This window comes from Hesperophylax consimilis, chromosome 16 (genome assembly GCF_061612785.1).
Source record: "Hesperophylax consimilis isolate HC1 chromosome 16, BYU_Hcon_1.0, whole genome shotgun sequence".
NCBI lineage: Eukaryota > Metazoa > Arthropoda > Insecta > Trichoptera > Limnephilidae > Hesperophylax > Hesperophylax consimilis.
Window position 1 is genome coordinate 32,693,264 of NC_142851.1, and position 14,760 is coordinate 32,708,023.

Consider the following 14,760-nt stretch of genomic DNA (forward strand, 5'->3'; position numbering starts at 1 on the left):
CACACGCAAAGGCACACAACATACATTCATAGACATATTTATACACAAAATTACATGCATAAAATCAACGCATACTAATTTAAAGGTGCTTACATGCAATCTGCATATAAAAATCTTGATTTATTAACTATGTTTTCAGCATTTTTTTTTAGTTCAGCGGTGCAATTTGATTAGCTTTTTATATGCATTGGCACCTTATGAAATATAGTAGGTACATGATAAGTGAATGTTCATTACCCAGACGGACATGCCTTCTGGGAAGAAATTCATGATTCTAGGAAGGAATGGGTAAGATTAATGGGGTCAGTGCGCCCAGTAGTTACAGATGCATGAATCTATGCCTTCCAAAATGAAAACGAATTAACAAACAATTGAAAAATAACAATTAAAGTCTTGTCTTATTTGAGATAGTAAGGATATTTCAAAGCTCCACAGCTTACGACGGAAATGATGTTGCGAGTTGAAAATTTTAATTGACCTAAAAATCCCAGACAGAAAAAGCTGTGTGAATTTTATGATTCCAGAATTCACCATTCGAGAGTTTTTTGCTGATATAGAAAACAGATACATGATTAATAGCGAATCTTTATAAAAACACATTTATTATAGATTGTATTATGATTATAGTTTACCTTGGAAAATGATTAACTCTCTGATGCGCAGCCAATGATCTCAGGAGATCTGGTTTTGGATGTAGTCCTGTCCACAAGAGAGAAAAATCTTTGGAATGAGACAATGTATCTTGGAACCCATGAGCGTGCAGTATCTTGCTCAGCAGCTTCGTTTCCGTCATGGCCGTCTTGTACGTGAGATTCATCAACGAGGCCGGCATCTGACTCTTCTCCGGTACCTTAATATCACGGTAATCCTTACTATAAATATCGCTATAAGTGGAATCATAACTTAATGAAGTATCAGGAGTATTTTTACTAAGAGTGGAAGACACGCCGGAATCTTTCGATGTAGAACTCTGAAACGATTTGGGATCAGACGATTCTTCGGGCTTTTTTTTATTCTTGTGAACGGTTTTCAGTAAACTCTTTGGCGATTCAGTCTCATGACCGCTGTCGTTATCCTCGTCGGACGACGGATGTTCGGTTGGTAAAGACATCTTGATAGCATCGGCAGTGGTGTTTATCACGTTGAGTTTTCGTTTCAACGTTATTTTATTAATATCGTTCAACACATCTCGAATATCACGCTTTTTCTGCGAATCGGGACACTCACACGAAAAGGAAGTAGTGTCGGCATCTACACTAGTTTCTGTGCTGGCATCGGAATCATCTATTATTTTACAGTCCCATTCCGTAGTATGATTTGCGACGCTTTTCTCACCATTTTGATTGCACGGCTCAGATTCTCCAGGAATCTCTTGGGATGCTTTTTGTGTTAGACTGTTACGATGTGCAGGGTCATCGAGAATGTCTTTTTGAGAATTTATATGCATCAGGCTGCTACGAGGGGCGCTGAAGGAGCTCTTGATGGAGTAAGGGTAGGTCTTCTCCTTGGGGGCGAGGACACAGCTCCGGAAGACCAGCACCGTTCCTTTGCCTCCGAGCTGTCCACCCCACAACCAATCTGTGAGATCGACATCAGATTTTTTTTTGATACGACTCGTTGCTTGTTTCTCTTCATCCTTTACTCTCATGATGGCGAGGGTACCACCGTTGGGAGTGTTGAAACTGAAAAAGAAACACGAGCCACAAGTCAGTTGATTAATTTCTAAATAGCCATTTGCCCATGACTGATTTGCAAATCTCTTTTGCCTTATATGAACTTATTACTCTTTATGGTGAGGCACCTTATAAGGAAAAACAGATGGTATTAGAAAAAGTTCTATTGCAATTGCAAATCTTTTACAATACTATTGCGTGACTTTCATACACTACTTATCAAATAATAAAAAATGTGAATAACGTAAAATGGGGTGACTTTGATCAATTTTCAAATGATTGACGGAAAATGTGAGGTCATATTTATTGCGCATAGAAATATATTTATAAAAGAAAATCGTATATGTATTTGGAAAGTTGAAAAAAAATTAAAACCGAGGTAATCAGTCACCTTTCGGAATGGGGTACCTTTGACATATATATACATATACATTCAAGTGTAGTTATATGTAGTTAAATTTTGCACATGGATACACAACCATTCACCCTATGCTAATGGTTGTTTATCAGTTGTGTAAAATTAAGAACACGTTTATTAGTAAGGCACGTTATATCAATATAATTTACAATATACATAAATGACAACGCTATTATAATCTAATCATTGAAGACAATATTAGCGATTTTGCAACGAAAATTTGAAACAGAAAATCAGAAAAAGATACGGTCGCATCTAGAAATTGAACCCAGGGCCAAGGCATTGCCGGGGAGCTGCTCTGAATTTGAGGTTTTACTCATTATTAAGTTATTTAAAAAATAAACCATTATAATCATATGGGTAAAATAAAATGCACATATATTTTTTTGTCACTGAAAATATCTAAAAAAGAAGAAAAAAAAAACAGCTTCACAAATTCAAACGACAATATGTTTGAACATAAATAGAAATTAATTGATTGACGCTTTTCGAAACATTTGTATATTTATAGCGATTTGTTTTTGGGGTATTATGCCGTGTTGTGCTACCTCTACCTACATTCTTTAGCCAACGTTTTGGACACCATTGCAGTGTCCACCATCAGGGCAGATGTGGCATAATACCCCAAAAACAAATCACTATAATACTTTTGGCTGTGAAAATCTCAAATCATACCATTTGTACATTGTTGCCCGAAAAAAAAAATCATTAAAAAGTAGCGAGTAATTTCTGAGTTGTAGCGAGAATTATGCAGATACCGGCGACGATCAAAGTCGCCCCATTTTATAATAGTGATTATTCAATCGGAATGATTTAAAATTTAAATATTCCTAGACATTAATGAATAAAATGAGTGATAGAAAAATGAAAAATACGTACATGAGAAAAGTAGAGCATAAACAAAGTGCAGCATGTCCATTATAAAAACTAACGGGCTTGCATGTGTTTGGTCAATCATCTATAGAATATTATGTATAGAGTTATTGAATAGAGTAATGTTAGGAGTGGACTGGTGGGTTGAGCATGCAAGAAGTACGACGCATATTATGGAATATATGGATGAGATCTAACAATGGCGGCCTCACAATCAAATAATCCTACCCATTGTCCCATGTTCCCATAAAAGTTATGGCTTCATAGAATCGAGAGAAATAATGTATTGCACAAAATATCTTAATCAAATTATTTCATTTATTTTTTGTAGACAGTAAATTTCAATTGAACTCTTAAAAAAAATAATAATTGAATTGATCCTTCCTGTCCAGGACTGGAGTTGACAACTCTACCAACCTCGCCAAATGCTGATCGGGTAGGACCGAAATTTATTTACTATATTAACTGCTGTAATATCGTCCGATTTCAGAGAAATAAGTATATGTACACACTCCTTGCTTCATTCACATTCATACACTGTCTCGTACAGTTATTTTATTCAGTTAAAAGTTACGGTTTAAATAAACCAGAAAACTTATGTTGTATTATATTATATCAGATTAACAATAATGAGATTCGCAATTTAATTAAATTAAAGCACTATCTACGTCCAGCACGGCTCACGGTAAAATAAATTTACATTCATTCATCTCCAGCCAGGCACATCTGCATTGTTCAATCAACGAAATGTTTAACTTTTTACCAATGGAAAATGTAAACATTGCTTTGATCGTAAATCTCAACAAATTTTCACTAGCCTTTATGTTTTTAGCAGAATATTAGAAATTGTGAAATAATTTCAAGTTATTTAGCAAGACTCATATTTACAATGTAATATTTTTATAATATCCATCATCAAGCCAAATGTGCTGACAAAAATATTTTTTAATGTCTTAACCATACAGCAGAAAATCTGTTGTAACAAACACTCTGGAACGGTAAGGTCTGTTGTCGTGAAATTTGTGCGATTTTTTCTGTCCATAATTTTCAGGTTAAAGCAACGATTTTCAGCTTGCAATGTCATTTCCATCTTGAGCTATGGAGCTTTGAAACATTAATTTAACTGTCAAGAGACATGATACCATATTTTTCAAGTATTCAATAAGAAAAAAGTTTTTTTTGTGTGTTAGAAATCTAGACAGAAAAAAAATAAATTGTTTGACATACGTAATCTAATTAATAACTATTATAAACGTATTTAATCATATCCAAAATTGGGGCAAAACCGGGTAGAAAAAGTACATTTTTTTGTATCTATGCCAAATGTAGCTAATTTATTTTGAAAGCACCACAATAAAAATACATGCCCCACATTAATATTGATTTACAATAGATATTGACAATAAAAACACCTTTTCCAAAAATAAAATACAAATAGAATGGGTTATTGATATTCCTGATGGATATGAGTAACTATGAAAATATTTAATCAATTTTTATGGCTGCAAAACCAATAAAGGGTCCCTCCCTTGCGTAATAAATAATTCCAAAAGCTATCTGCTGAAAGGATCTGCTATGTAAATAAATTCCCCTGACTTTAAAAGTCAAGGAATATGAATATAATTAACTGACACCACATTACGGTATAATGACTAATTTAATTTACATATTCTGTACACATAAAATTATTTTTATGATTTAATCATGATCAGGTACAATTCTGAAGTAATACATTTGTAGTACAGCCTCACCTAAATTTCCACACCCTATTTTAGTGATTTTTTTTTTCTTATTAACCCTCCCGCACCCGATGGGGGTAATACATTTCCCCCAAGTTTTGTACGATATCAAAGTTTTTTACACATACTCTATAATTTAGGTAATCTGAAAAACCTATTCTGTAATCCATCTGCATTTAAAGAATATTAATTAACTATCCCGCAGCCAAGTGGGGGAGTATGTAGTACCCAAAATTACTATCCTCCTTATATTAGCTTAAATACTTGACATATCATATTAGTATTTTACGTATTCCTGCGCAAATCCATAAGTTATCATTAATAATTAAAATTTCCTGAAAATCTTCATACAAAAAATCGATTTTCGAAAAAAAAATAAAAAATCATTTTCAGCTATAACAACATCAGAAATGCCATTTTTTATAATATTAGCACTCTAGTACACCCAAAAGTCACGAGCCGCCACTGGTTCCGGTTACAGCATTCATCGACACAAAATACAACATGTCATTATGATTTAAGCGATTAGTTCGCAGTGATGCTATGTCTAGGGAGAAGTCCCCAGATCTGGGGGTTTTGAATTTACAAGTAATAAAGGACGTTTTTTTGGAAAAAGGTAAGAAATCTAGGGTATTTTGAATAATAGTATATCATATATTTCATACAATGGCTATATCTCAATAAGAGGATCATAGAAATTTTCGCAAAACAAAAGGAGAGGGGAGTAGAGCTTCTTTATAAATAGATATATAGTACATATGTAACGCTGCAGTCTGGTGAACCCCCAGATATTTTGACCACCGGCCGCCACTGGCTACAATAATATATATATTGAAGTTACTTTCGATTTTGTTCTAGCTCTTTTATCATTTTGCATTACGTAATGATTGACTGCTGGGTGAATAAGTGCAAAATCCAGTTAAAACGTTAGGTAGTAACTAATATCTAAATGTTACTGGACAGGTCAAAAGGAATATTAAGAGACACAATCACTCTGCGATATATGATATATGGGGGATCCTAGAGACCCCCACCCCCCTTCGGGTGATACAAGATATTTTCCTTTAGGTATGTAAAGGTTAAATACCTAATTGAAAAACATGAAATAATGGGGTCTGCTCTCATCTTATGACCGATATAAATGGAATAGAAAAGTTCCATAGCTCATAAAAAATGTACACAAAGTACAAAAAAAAATTATGGCAATAAATTTTGTCATTTTCTCAGAAATCGAAACTGTAACCTCCAAGTGGTTAGTCGAATGAATCAATAACCACCACACCAAAAAAAGATGTCTTATTATCATTACTATGAATCCATCACTTTGTAGGTAATCCTGAAATTCCACCTCAGTGGCAATAGACCTACATCGGAAGAAATTCAATAATCACCACACTCCGAATGCATCAAATCACAGCTGACATTAATTTTGGTCTAACCCTCCTCAAAAGTAGTCAAGCAAGATATGAATTAAAAATGAAGTAATGTACTTAATACATAATCATAATATGTCTAGACTAGAACAACATTGCATCATTTAAATAATTATAATTGACCTTGACCAACAAATTTACAAAACAAGGTTTAGTGAGATTAATAAAACTTTTGGTATCTCATTACTGTAATAATTATTATGAATTAAAATAAGAGTATCTCATTACTGAGGTAATGATACACAGTTAGTTATATGATAGTGATAATATTACTACAAGGTGTAATGTTACAATTTATTTTCGTCACGCGTATTGGATTACATTTGAAGATACAAGGTGTCCGGTGGTAAAGAGCACAAACTTAGGGAGGTGATTCTACATGATAGTACACGTTAAAAAAATAAATAACTTTTTTAGAAATTTCAGGGTTTTAAGGTAGCTTTCAGGTACAAAGATGAATTTTTTTAATAAAAATATAATATTTTTTTAAACTAAACCGCACAAGAGTCCCAACTGCTCCCAACCTTCTGGAGCCAGTGAGACTATGGCATCCCCAATTGGGGTATGTTGTGAAGCTGAATGAGAGAGGAAGGAGATGGAGAAGAGAAAGGTGGGATATGGAAAAAAAAACCATGGAATTTCGAAAAAAGTTATTTTCTTTTTTACTTTTACTATCATGTAGAATCACCTCGCGAAGTTAGTGCACTTTACCACCGAAAATTATTTATTTAAAAAAAAATCAAGTTTGATTCACAAATAATGTTGAATATGTTTAGAAAAAATCTCTTAAGATGAATAGCAAGCTAAAAATATTTATTTTCTTAGCGGCGGTTTCACAGAATATATATGCAAGAGTTCTAACTGTTCCCAACCGCCTGGAGCCAGTTATACTAAGGCATCCCCAATTGGGGTATTTTGTGAAGCTGGGGGTAGTGGAAGTACCCGGCTAAAGCCATTTCAAGCAACGTTCCACTACTGAATGCATGAAGAATTTGATTAATTCATCAAATTTCAAATTAAAAATTCAAGCTAAATTTAAATTGTTTCACCATGGTCAGTTGTCTCACAGTACTTAGATAAAAACAGAACTTGAATAGGACTTTCACAGAACTTGAATATTAACTTTTAAATGAATTGTTCAAATTCTGTTAAACACCTGTCTTAAAAATCGCTTGGCAAGCGGAGTCTAGAATATTGTTGATTTAAACGCAAAAGTGGTTTATAATTATTTTGTGAATAATTTTATAAGAAAGAAAAAAAGTTAATCAAGGGAAACTGTCAAAAATAATCTTAGTCGTAAACTGTATTTTTTTTCAAATTGTTTCTTATTTGTGAAAAATAAATCATTTTCTAGTTTACGCTTATATTTTTTATAACCTATTTAACAATTTCAAACTGTAGGAAAAGCTTCAATTCACCCAAAGCAAATTTTTTTGGTATTCATAATGTAAAGATTAATCAAAAATAGTGATTTCACTGATAGCTTCGCCTTAATGCATGATATAAATCAATTGAAGAACTTATTCCTTTATAAAAATACTGGATTAAAAAGTGGACGCGTGGAAATGTTTGGAGTGAAATTTTGAGGTATTTTTAAGATATACAATTCCGTAGTACATTATTTTGACATATATCACAAGGTTTAGCCAGCGTTAGCAATGTAAGCGCCAGAAAATATTTTTTTCGACTTGATTACAAAACATAGACTTTCCTCTACTTTCTATAATTATAGTATGCATGTATTATGTATGTAAACCTTCCGGAAGAAATTTTCTAAATGATAGTGAAAATCCTATCAATGTCCGTTTAGTAGTTTAGAAGAACTAAGCGCACAAACAGACAGACACGGTAAGCGATTTTATTTATACTATTTAGATATTTACATAATATTAACGAGAAATCTAAGTGTATTAAATAAATAATTTAACGTCAGCTTGTAATATTATCATAATTTATACATAATCATACATAATTCAACACACTTATAGATAATAATATACATGCATTTATGGATTACCTTAAAAATACACGTGTAATAAAAAGATTAACAGATAAGTGCCAAAGTATTTAGTGAACAACTGTTTGAATAATGTATGCAATCATTAAAACTCGTGAAAATATGTAATAATGCAACGTAGCGTGATAAAATTAACTTTCTTTTATTTCTTGCGATAAACAAAATTCATACCATTTGCAATTTAACATATCAAATACCGATTTCTAAGCTATGTAATGTTTACTAGAATAAGAAGGAAAACGAAAGCGATAAAGCAATTTAATTAGTTTTAGCCAGTGGCGGCTCGTGACTTTTATATGAGCTAGTTCTTAAATTGATGTTGTTATAACTGAAATGATTTTTTTTTGTTAATCAAAATAAATAAAAATTGTATGAAGATTTTTCGGTTAGGCTGGTGTACATATATACCTAACCTAATCTAACTGTAAGAATCCTGAAAACCTTTGTACAAAAAACTGAAATGTTTGCAAAAAATATATATTTTCAGCTACATCATGAATAGAATGGTATTTTTAAATCCGTCTACATGAATTTCGATTTTGTTTTCGGTAATGAATGAATTATTTAATGAAGTTAACCCACTTCCCGACATCCGATCGAGCTGAAACTCAATGATGACAATAATGCATTCTATCAACTTTTGGTGGCACAAACACAAATAATATACTAAATAAATGTCAGGCCTACCCAATCGGGACTTGGATTAGTCCCTTGGAAGGAAGTTTCAATCCTCAGTCCAACCATAAAAAAATATATTTTCAATTACAAATAGATGTATTTTAGTGAGGGTTGATTTTTTCAATCTCAACACTCTCACTTAAGTCACGAGCCATCACTGGTTTTAGCTATCTCATTTTATTGCAATACATAAAAATAAAATAAAAGAATGGTTGCGCAAAACCATGTGTTGAATTTTTTTTATCCTTAATTGATAAGCATCAATAAAAAAATTAAAGTATTACATACTAATAAATCTTCATGAATTTTAATTGAATATTCAAAGAATTGGTAGCACTGAATATAATTATAGAATTGTTCGAACGGTTACCAACCACTCAGGCTAGAGGTGCTAGAGTCAATTTGTTCGCTTTACGAAACAGCTCATATGGTCTTATAAAAATCATTGTCTAATGTCATAGTGAGAAATATGATTTCGCTGTAAGAAAGAGAAAACACTACGCTTTATATTCAAATCTAGAAGTTAACTCATAAAATTTGGAAGCTTATTTCATCACCTCTCAAAAACAGTTTTTAGTTTTCGGATATGTTAAGCAATATAACATTTATTTGGATTTTATTGCAAAGTGGAAAAATTCTCCGACCTACTGACAGCCTCTTATAGAAATATAATGGTCAATATGCCAGACGCTTGAAGGGTTAATTTGATATCTAGCAAGTTCAGACCACATACATCTATCTACATAAATAAATATTTAAATGTTTGTTAGTTCAAACTCTTAAATCTCTGAAAGTTCTTCACCAATTGCTTGACAACGAATTTTGACACAACGTTACATTCGAATACGCGCGTGTTTTTATATACCTATATTTTATAGATGTCACCTGTGACAGGTAAAATCATGTTTTTTTAAAAAAACAGTACCATCTGTTGGACAAAAATGCTTTTTTGAAAAGCAGCGCCATCTATTGGACGTAAAAGCAACACACGTTATTGTTTCTTTATCTGCACAGACAAACTTAGCCACAGCTAGTTTTAAAATGAAATTATATGCAACATCTGATAAACTCAATAAGCCAACAACCAATGAATGATGCCTTTTAAAGCCAACAGGAACTATCATAACTAACCTAGTTAACTAAATTTACTGTTCGACTACCATAATATGGGTCTGTGTGTATTTTGGCGGATGTAACAACTATAAATAATAATAATGATTTTAAATTAAGTAAATGAATAAAGACATTTAAATTATCGACGAAGTTGAAGAATTCTACACGCCATGCTTTTAATTTTACTTAGTTGCCAGATCTACAGTGGTAGAAATGAAGTTAACGAGAACCATCTGAATACATAATAAAAGATTATCAATATATGTGCAGAAAAAAACGGACATATTAACCTCTTAAAGGCAAGCGTATCTATATGGATATGTTTTTAAATCATTTCTCTGAATATAACTAGCTATTCTACGGAAACGACATATGGTAGATTATACACTATTTTTATAAATATACAGAGTTTCTGTAAGGGGGTAAAGTGCACAAACTTCAAGAGGTGATTCTACATGATGCTAAAAGTAAAAAGGATAAATAACTTTTTCGAATATCCATTGTCTTTTTTTCCAATGCAAAAATATTTTTCCATAGAAGAATATTATCTTTTCAATGCAAACAATTCAACTTCTTTACCTGAAAACTACTTTAAAATGTTGAAATTTCGAAAAAAAAAAATGTCTTTTTACTACTACTTTTTTATGTACTATCATGTAGAATCACCTCCCGAAGTTTGTCCACTTTACGGACACCTTGTATAAACACATTATCTGGTAAAACAGTACAATTTAAAAAAAAAAAGTGGATAAAAAACAAGTAAGGTATGATGACAATAGAATCAGACGACAAACAGTGAAAATTTTGCGGTGGTACACCAAGAGTTAAGACATTATTCTACATATTGATCATAATATCATTTGAATGCATTATTAATGTAACTAACTATAACTAATAATCATTAGTATAAGAAAGTATGTATTATGTTAAAGTATCATAATATCATTTGAATGAAAGAATGGTAGGAACAAATCCATGTACTGCTAAAAAAATAATGCATACATAAATAAAAATAGATAGAAGAAATAATTAATTTTGAGTCATTCATTCTATCTAATTGAGAAATACAATACGAAAGATTTTAACCAGAGGCGGTCAGAATGAAATTGGAAGGAAGTACGTATATTTATATACTATTATAAAATACGATAGAGACAATATCCTGGCATGTGTAAAGAATACTAATACAATGCTATGTAAATAATTGTATTGTGATCATTGACATTCTATATACGTATAGAGATGACTAATTCAATTAGATTTATGGTATGGGCTTGGTGAGGTTTGTTTTACATTAAACAACATTTTAAAAACTTTGAAAAATACATAAACGAAGTTATCTTTTCAGAAATCGTATAGTTTTATCGCACCGAACAGATAAAGATGCGTATAAAATGTTAATATTTATTTGCTGTGTAGTATTTTACGGGCAGTATAAAGTATTTTGGTAACTATACCGAAATTATACTCGGGCAATAGGCCCATTTTATTTTAAAAACACTTTGTATCAGTTAGAAAACAATGAGAAACAAGTATTTCAGCAATGGAAAAAGTGTATTATAATAATAAGTAGCTATTTTGTTCTTAACTAAACCCAAACTAAGAACCTATTTTAGATTCTCAGATTCGGTTCCATGATATCTCATCAAAATGACAATTCAACACACCTTTAAAAATAGATATATTCATTTAAAAGTGATGAAATAAAAACTAGGTTAAATATGTAATTTATTTTACCTAGTTTTTTTATCACTTTTCATGACTTTATATCACTTTTTGCAGGTGTCTTGAATTTTCATTTGGTGAGATATCTTATCACTTACAGATTCATAGTTTGGAATAAGAAAAGAAAAAAAAACTAGGCTTAAAATTTCGCATCACCAATAATGGCCACCAAGTGAACAATTGATTGTAATTTTAATGAAATAACTATTCAACTGCATTATTTTCCATTTTCAGATACTGAAATACTTACATCTCATTATTATGTAACTGATATAAAGTGTTTTTAAGATAAAATGTGCCTATAAACCGTGTCCCATTTTCTGTATATTTACTGGTATTTTATGCAAGGAACTTAGCTAGCAGCTTGCAGTAGCTTCAAATGGTGAGATTATGAGATACATTATCCTTATACATATTATTATCTTTTCTTAGATAAACAAAATCGAGTTAATTTTGTTTACTTTGCGAAAATAGAGCAGTGCAGGTTGCCCATAAGAACTGAATAAATAATATGTATCCATTGTCCCCAAATTCAGAATATATATTAGTAAAATTTTGCATAATATGCTTTGGTGCTTTACTTAAGTTTATAATAAGGTTAAAGCAACATGTTTGAAAGTAAATTAATGTTTACTTTGAGTAGATATTTCAATGTACACATTCATCACATATGTTTTATTTCAACTATACAATAATTATTATTATATTATATGTAATCGATTCGTTTTAAAGATTAGTAAATATTGAAATGATTGATTTTTAAATAAACATGAGGTATGCGCATGAGATAGCTAATGAAAATATAAAATCTATTTCTAATAGAGAAAATTGTCTTTCCGGCTTCTAGATCTAGCTGTGAAATTGACATTGATTTACCCACAAGCTGGAATGAAAATGGTGAAAAAATGTCTATTTAAAAAGGTAAAAGAATGCGCGAATTGCTGAATAATTATTTAAAAGAAGAAGAGTAAAAGTGAATGTCGCGTGAGTGAGAAGCATTAAATGGAGGGAAGTTGGGGTGGTACCTCGGAACAATGGCTCTGTTACTGGGAGCGTGAACTGGAACCAGTTCCTGCCCAGCAGCTTTGGCTCTAATTCTTTTCTGCCCATCTTCATATGCGTCCATATCAATAGTTAACTGATTTAAACCAAAAATACTTATTTTATAATTAATTAAATATTCTACTAAAAAATTATCATCATCCTCCATATTACTCTAGAATTAATATTAATAAGCATCAATATCCTATGGTAAGGGGTATCCTGGTCATATTTTATAAACCAGTTTGATAAAATTATTTATTCCATCAATTTATGAAATGTCAAATCAATATTGTTTAATTTGTTTTGTTTTAGAGCTAATGCAAGGAAATGCCAAGGGAAACGAAGAATTGCACAATTTAAAATATAACAATAGTTTCTGTTAAAAATATATACATAAGTATATAAAATAGTTTAAAAGTAGGTTGTAATGTAATATAATTGTTCAAGTACAATATTATGCTACAGCTAAATACCCATACAGCAAAATAAATAAATAATTAAAAATATCTCTTAATGTGTAGATCAATAGCTCTACATAAATCTACATAATTGTTGCACAATTTGCAGTTTTAATTAAATGTAAATAATACAAATAAAAACGAAGCAAAAGTGCATATTCCTTAATTCATACTTTATTTATAATCAATCAAGATTCAATAAGTTCGATCAGTTGGGTGTTTCTTTAAAAAATATAATCTAAAAATAAAAGTGACTGCATTAATCGAAATAATTTTTAATTACCTCAACGTCCTGTTCTCTTTGTTCATTTTGAAACTACAACTGACTGAGAGTTAACTTTATTTGTTTTCAGTGCACCCCTTATTTATTGTTGCTAGGCTATTTCACTAAATCACGAAACACGAATATTTAATTGATGAGATACCTACCCTTATTTGAAAGAGACATGAATAAGTCGGCTGTGTGTTTAACCTCAATTAATCAAGAATAGGTTTGTTTACCATTTAGGTATGTCATAAAATATTCAACTCTATTCGATTTATTACAAATAAACGTGTAATAACTTTCGCTTTTTTCTCAGTAGGGCAAAATCATTCACGGTTGACGTATCGATTATAATACAGGGATATATAACTAAAGAATTACAATAATAATAGCAGAAAAAACTTACGTTAACTGATAATTTGAGGAAAAATTGCACAATAATCCACCTTCTTCATTATAATTCAAAATTTGACACTGCGAATTTTGACGTGCAAACCAGACGATCGGGAATTTACTTTTTCAATTTTTTGGCATATTTGTCAGTGTTGCTGGGCAAAAGTATTTTATGTTGCCAGAACAAGAAAACAAATAAAAATATAATTTTTTACAGGTAGGTACTTTTGCCCATTTATAATAACAATATGTAATGTTCTTTCTTTTTTAATGTATCTTCGGGAAATGAAAATAGTAATTTAGAAATTTATCTACGAACTTTCGAATTAAATTATGTACTGGAGCTCGATAAAACCGACTGGTTTTTACGTCTTTGATGTCTATCAAAACAGAAATGAATTGTTTAAGGCACACAAATAATCGATTTGTTGCGTATCCTATGGATTAAATTTCACTTATCCTTAGGATGATGCACTATTTCATGAAAATATTATTTTTATATTTACAGCCCTTTATTATTTTAATTTGAGAAATATTGTGAGGCTCAAGGATATGGATGAATGAGAAAAGAGGAAGGTTGGAAAGAATATTTAGTCTATTTCATTTAAAAATAAAAAAGGTTCTCTCTTAACTCATGTGCACGGTGATTTTTTATTACTTTTTTTTCAATCAGTCAATCCAAATTTTTATTTCTTTCATTTATAACTGTTCCGACTTTAGCCAAGAATCAAACCAACGAAAATGCCACCTGTATCTGTATTGAGTAATTGAAATATCCGACAGATTTCTCCCTTAAGCGCAATAATTGTGATTATACATTCAAATGAATTAGTTTATAAATAGGCTTGCAAGCCCATTTTCTTTCTCTTCTCTCTCTAAATAACGGATCAATAACAACAATGAAATAATTACGGAATTCGAGGGTGGCCAT

At 31.1% G+C, this 14,760-nt stretch overlaps 1 protein-coding gene across 1 annotated transcript in view; it reads right to left on the reverse strand.

The window, feature by feature from the left end:
- The window catches only part of TTLL5 (Tubulin tyrosine ligase-like 5), a 31,195-nt gene extending 17,237 nt beyond the window's left edge, over positions 1-13,958 (reverse strand). Inside the window, exons 1-3 of the mRNA XM_089640746.1 lie at positions 13,843-13,958; positions 12,695-12,807; positions 633-1,682 (exon numbers count right to left, since the gene is read on the reverse strand). Coding sequence (XP_089496872.1) covers positions 633-1,682; positions 12,695-12,795 — 1,151 coding nt within the window. The 5' untranslated portion in view covers positions 12,796-12,807; positions 13,843-13,958. The remainder of the gene's footprint in view (positions 1-632; positions 1,683-12,694; positions 12,808-13,842) is intronic.
- Positions 13,959-14,760: the final 802 nt, after the last annotated feature.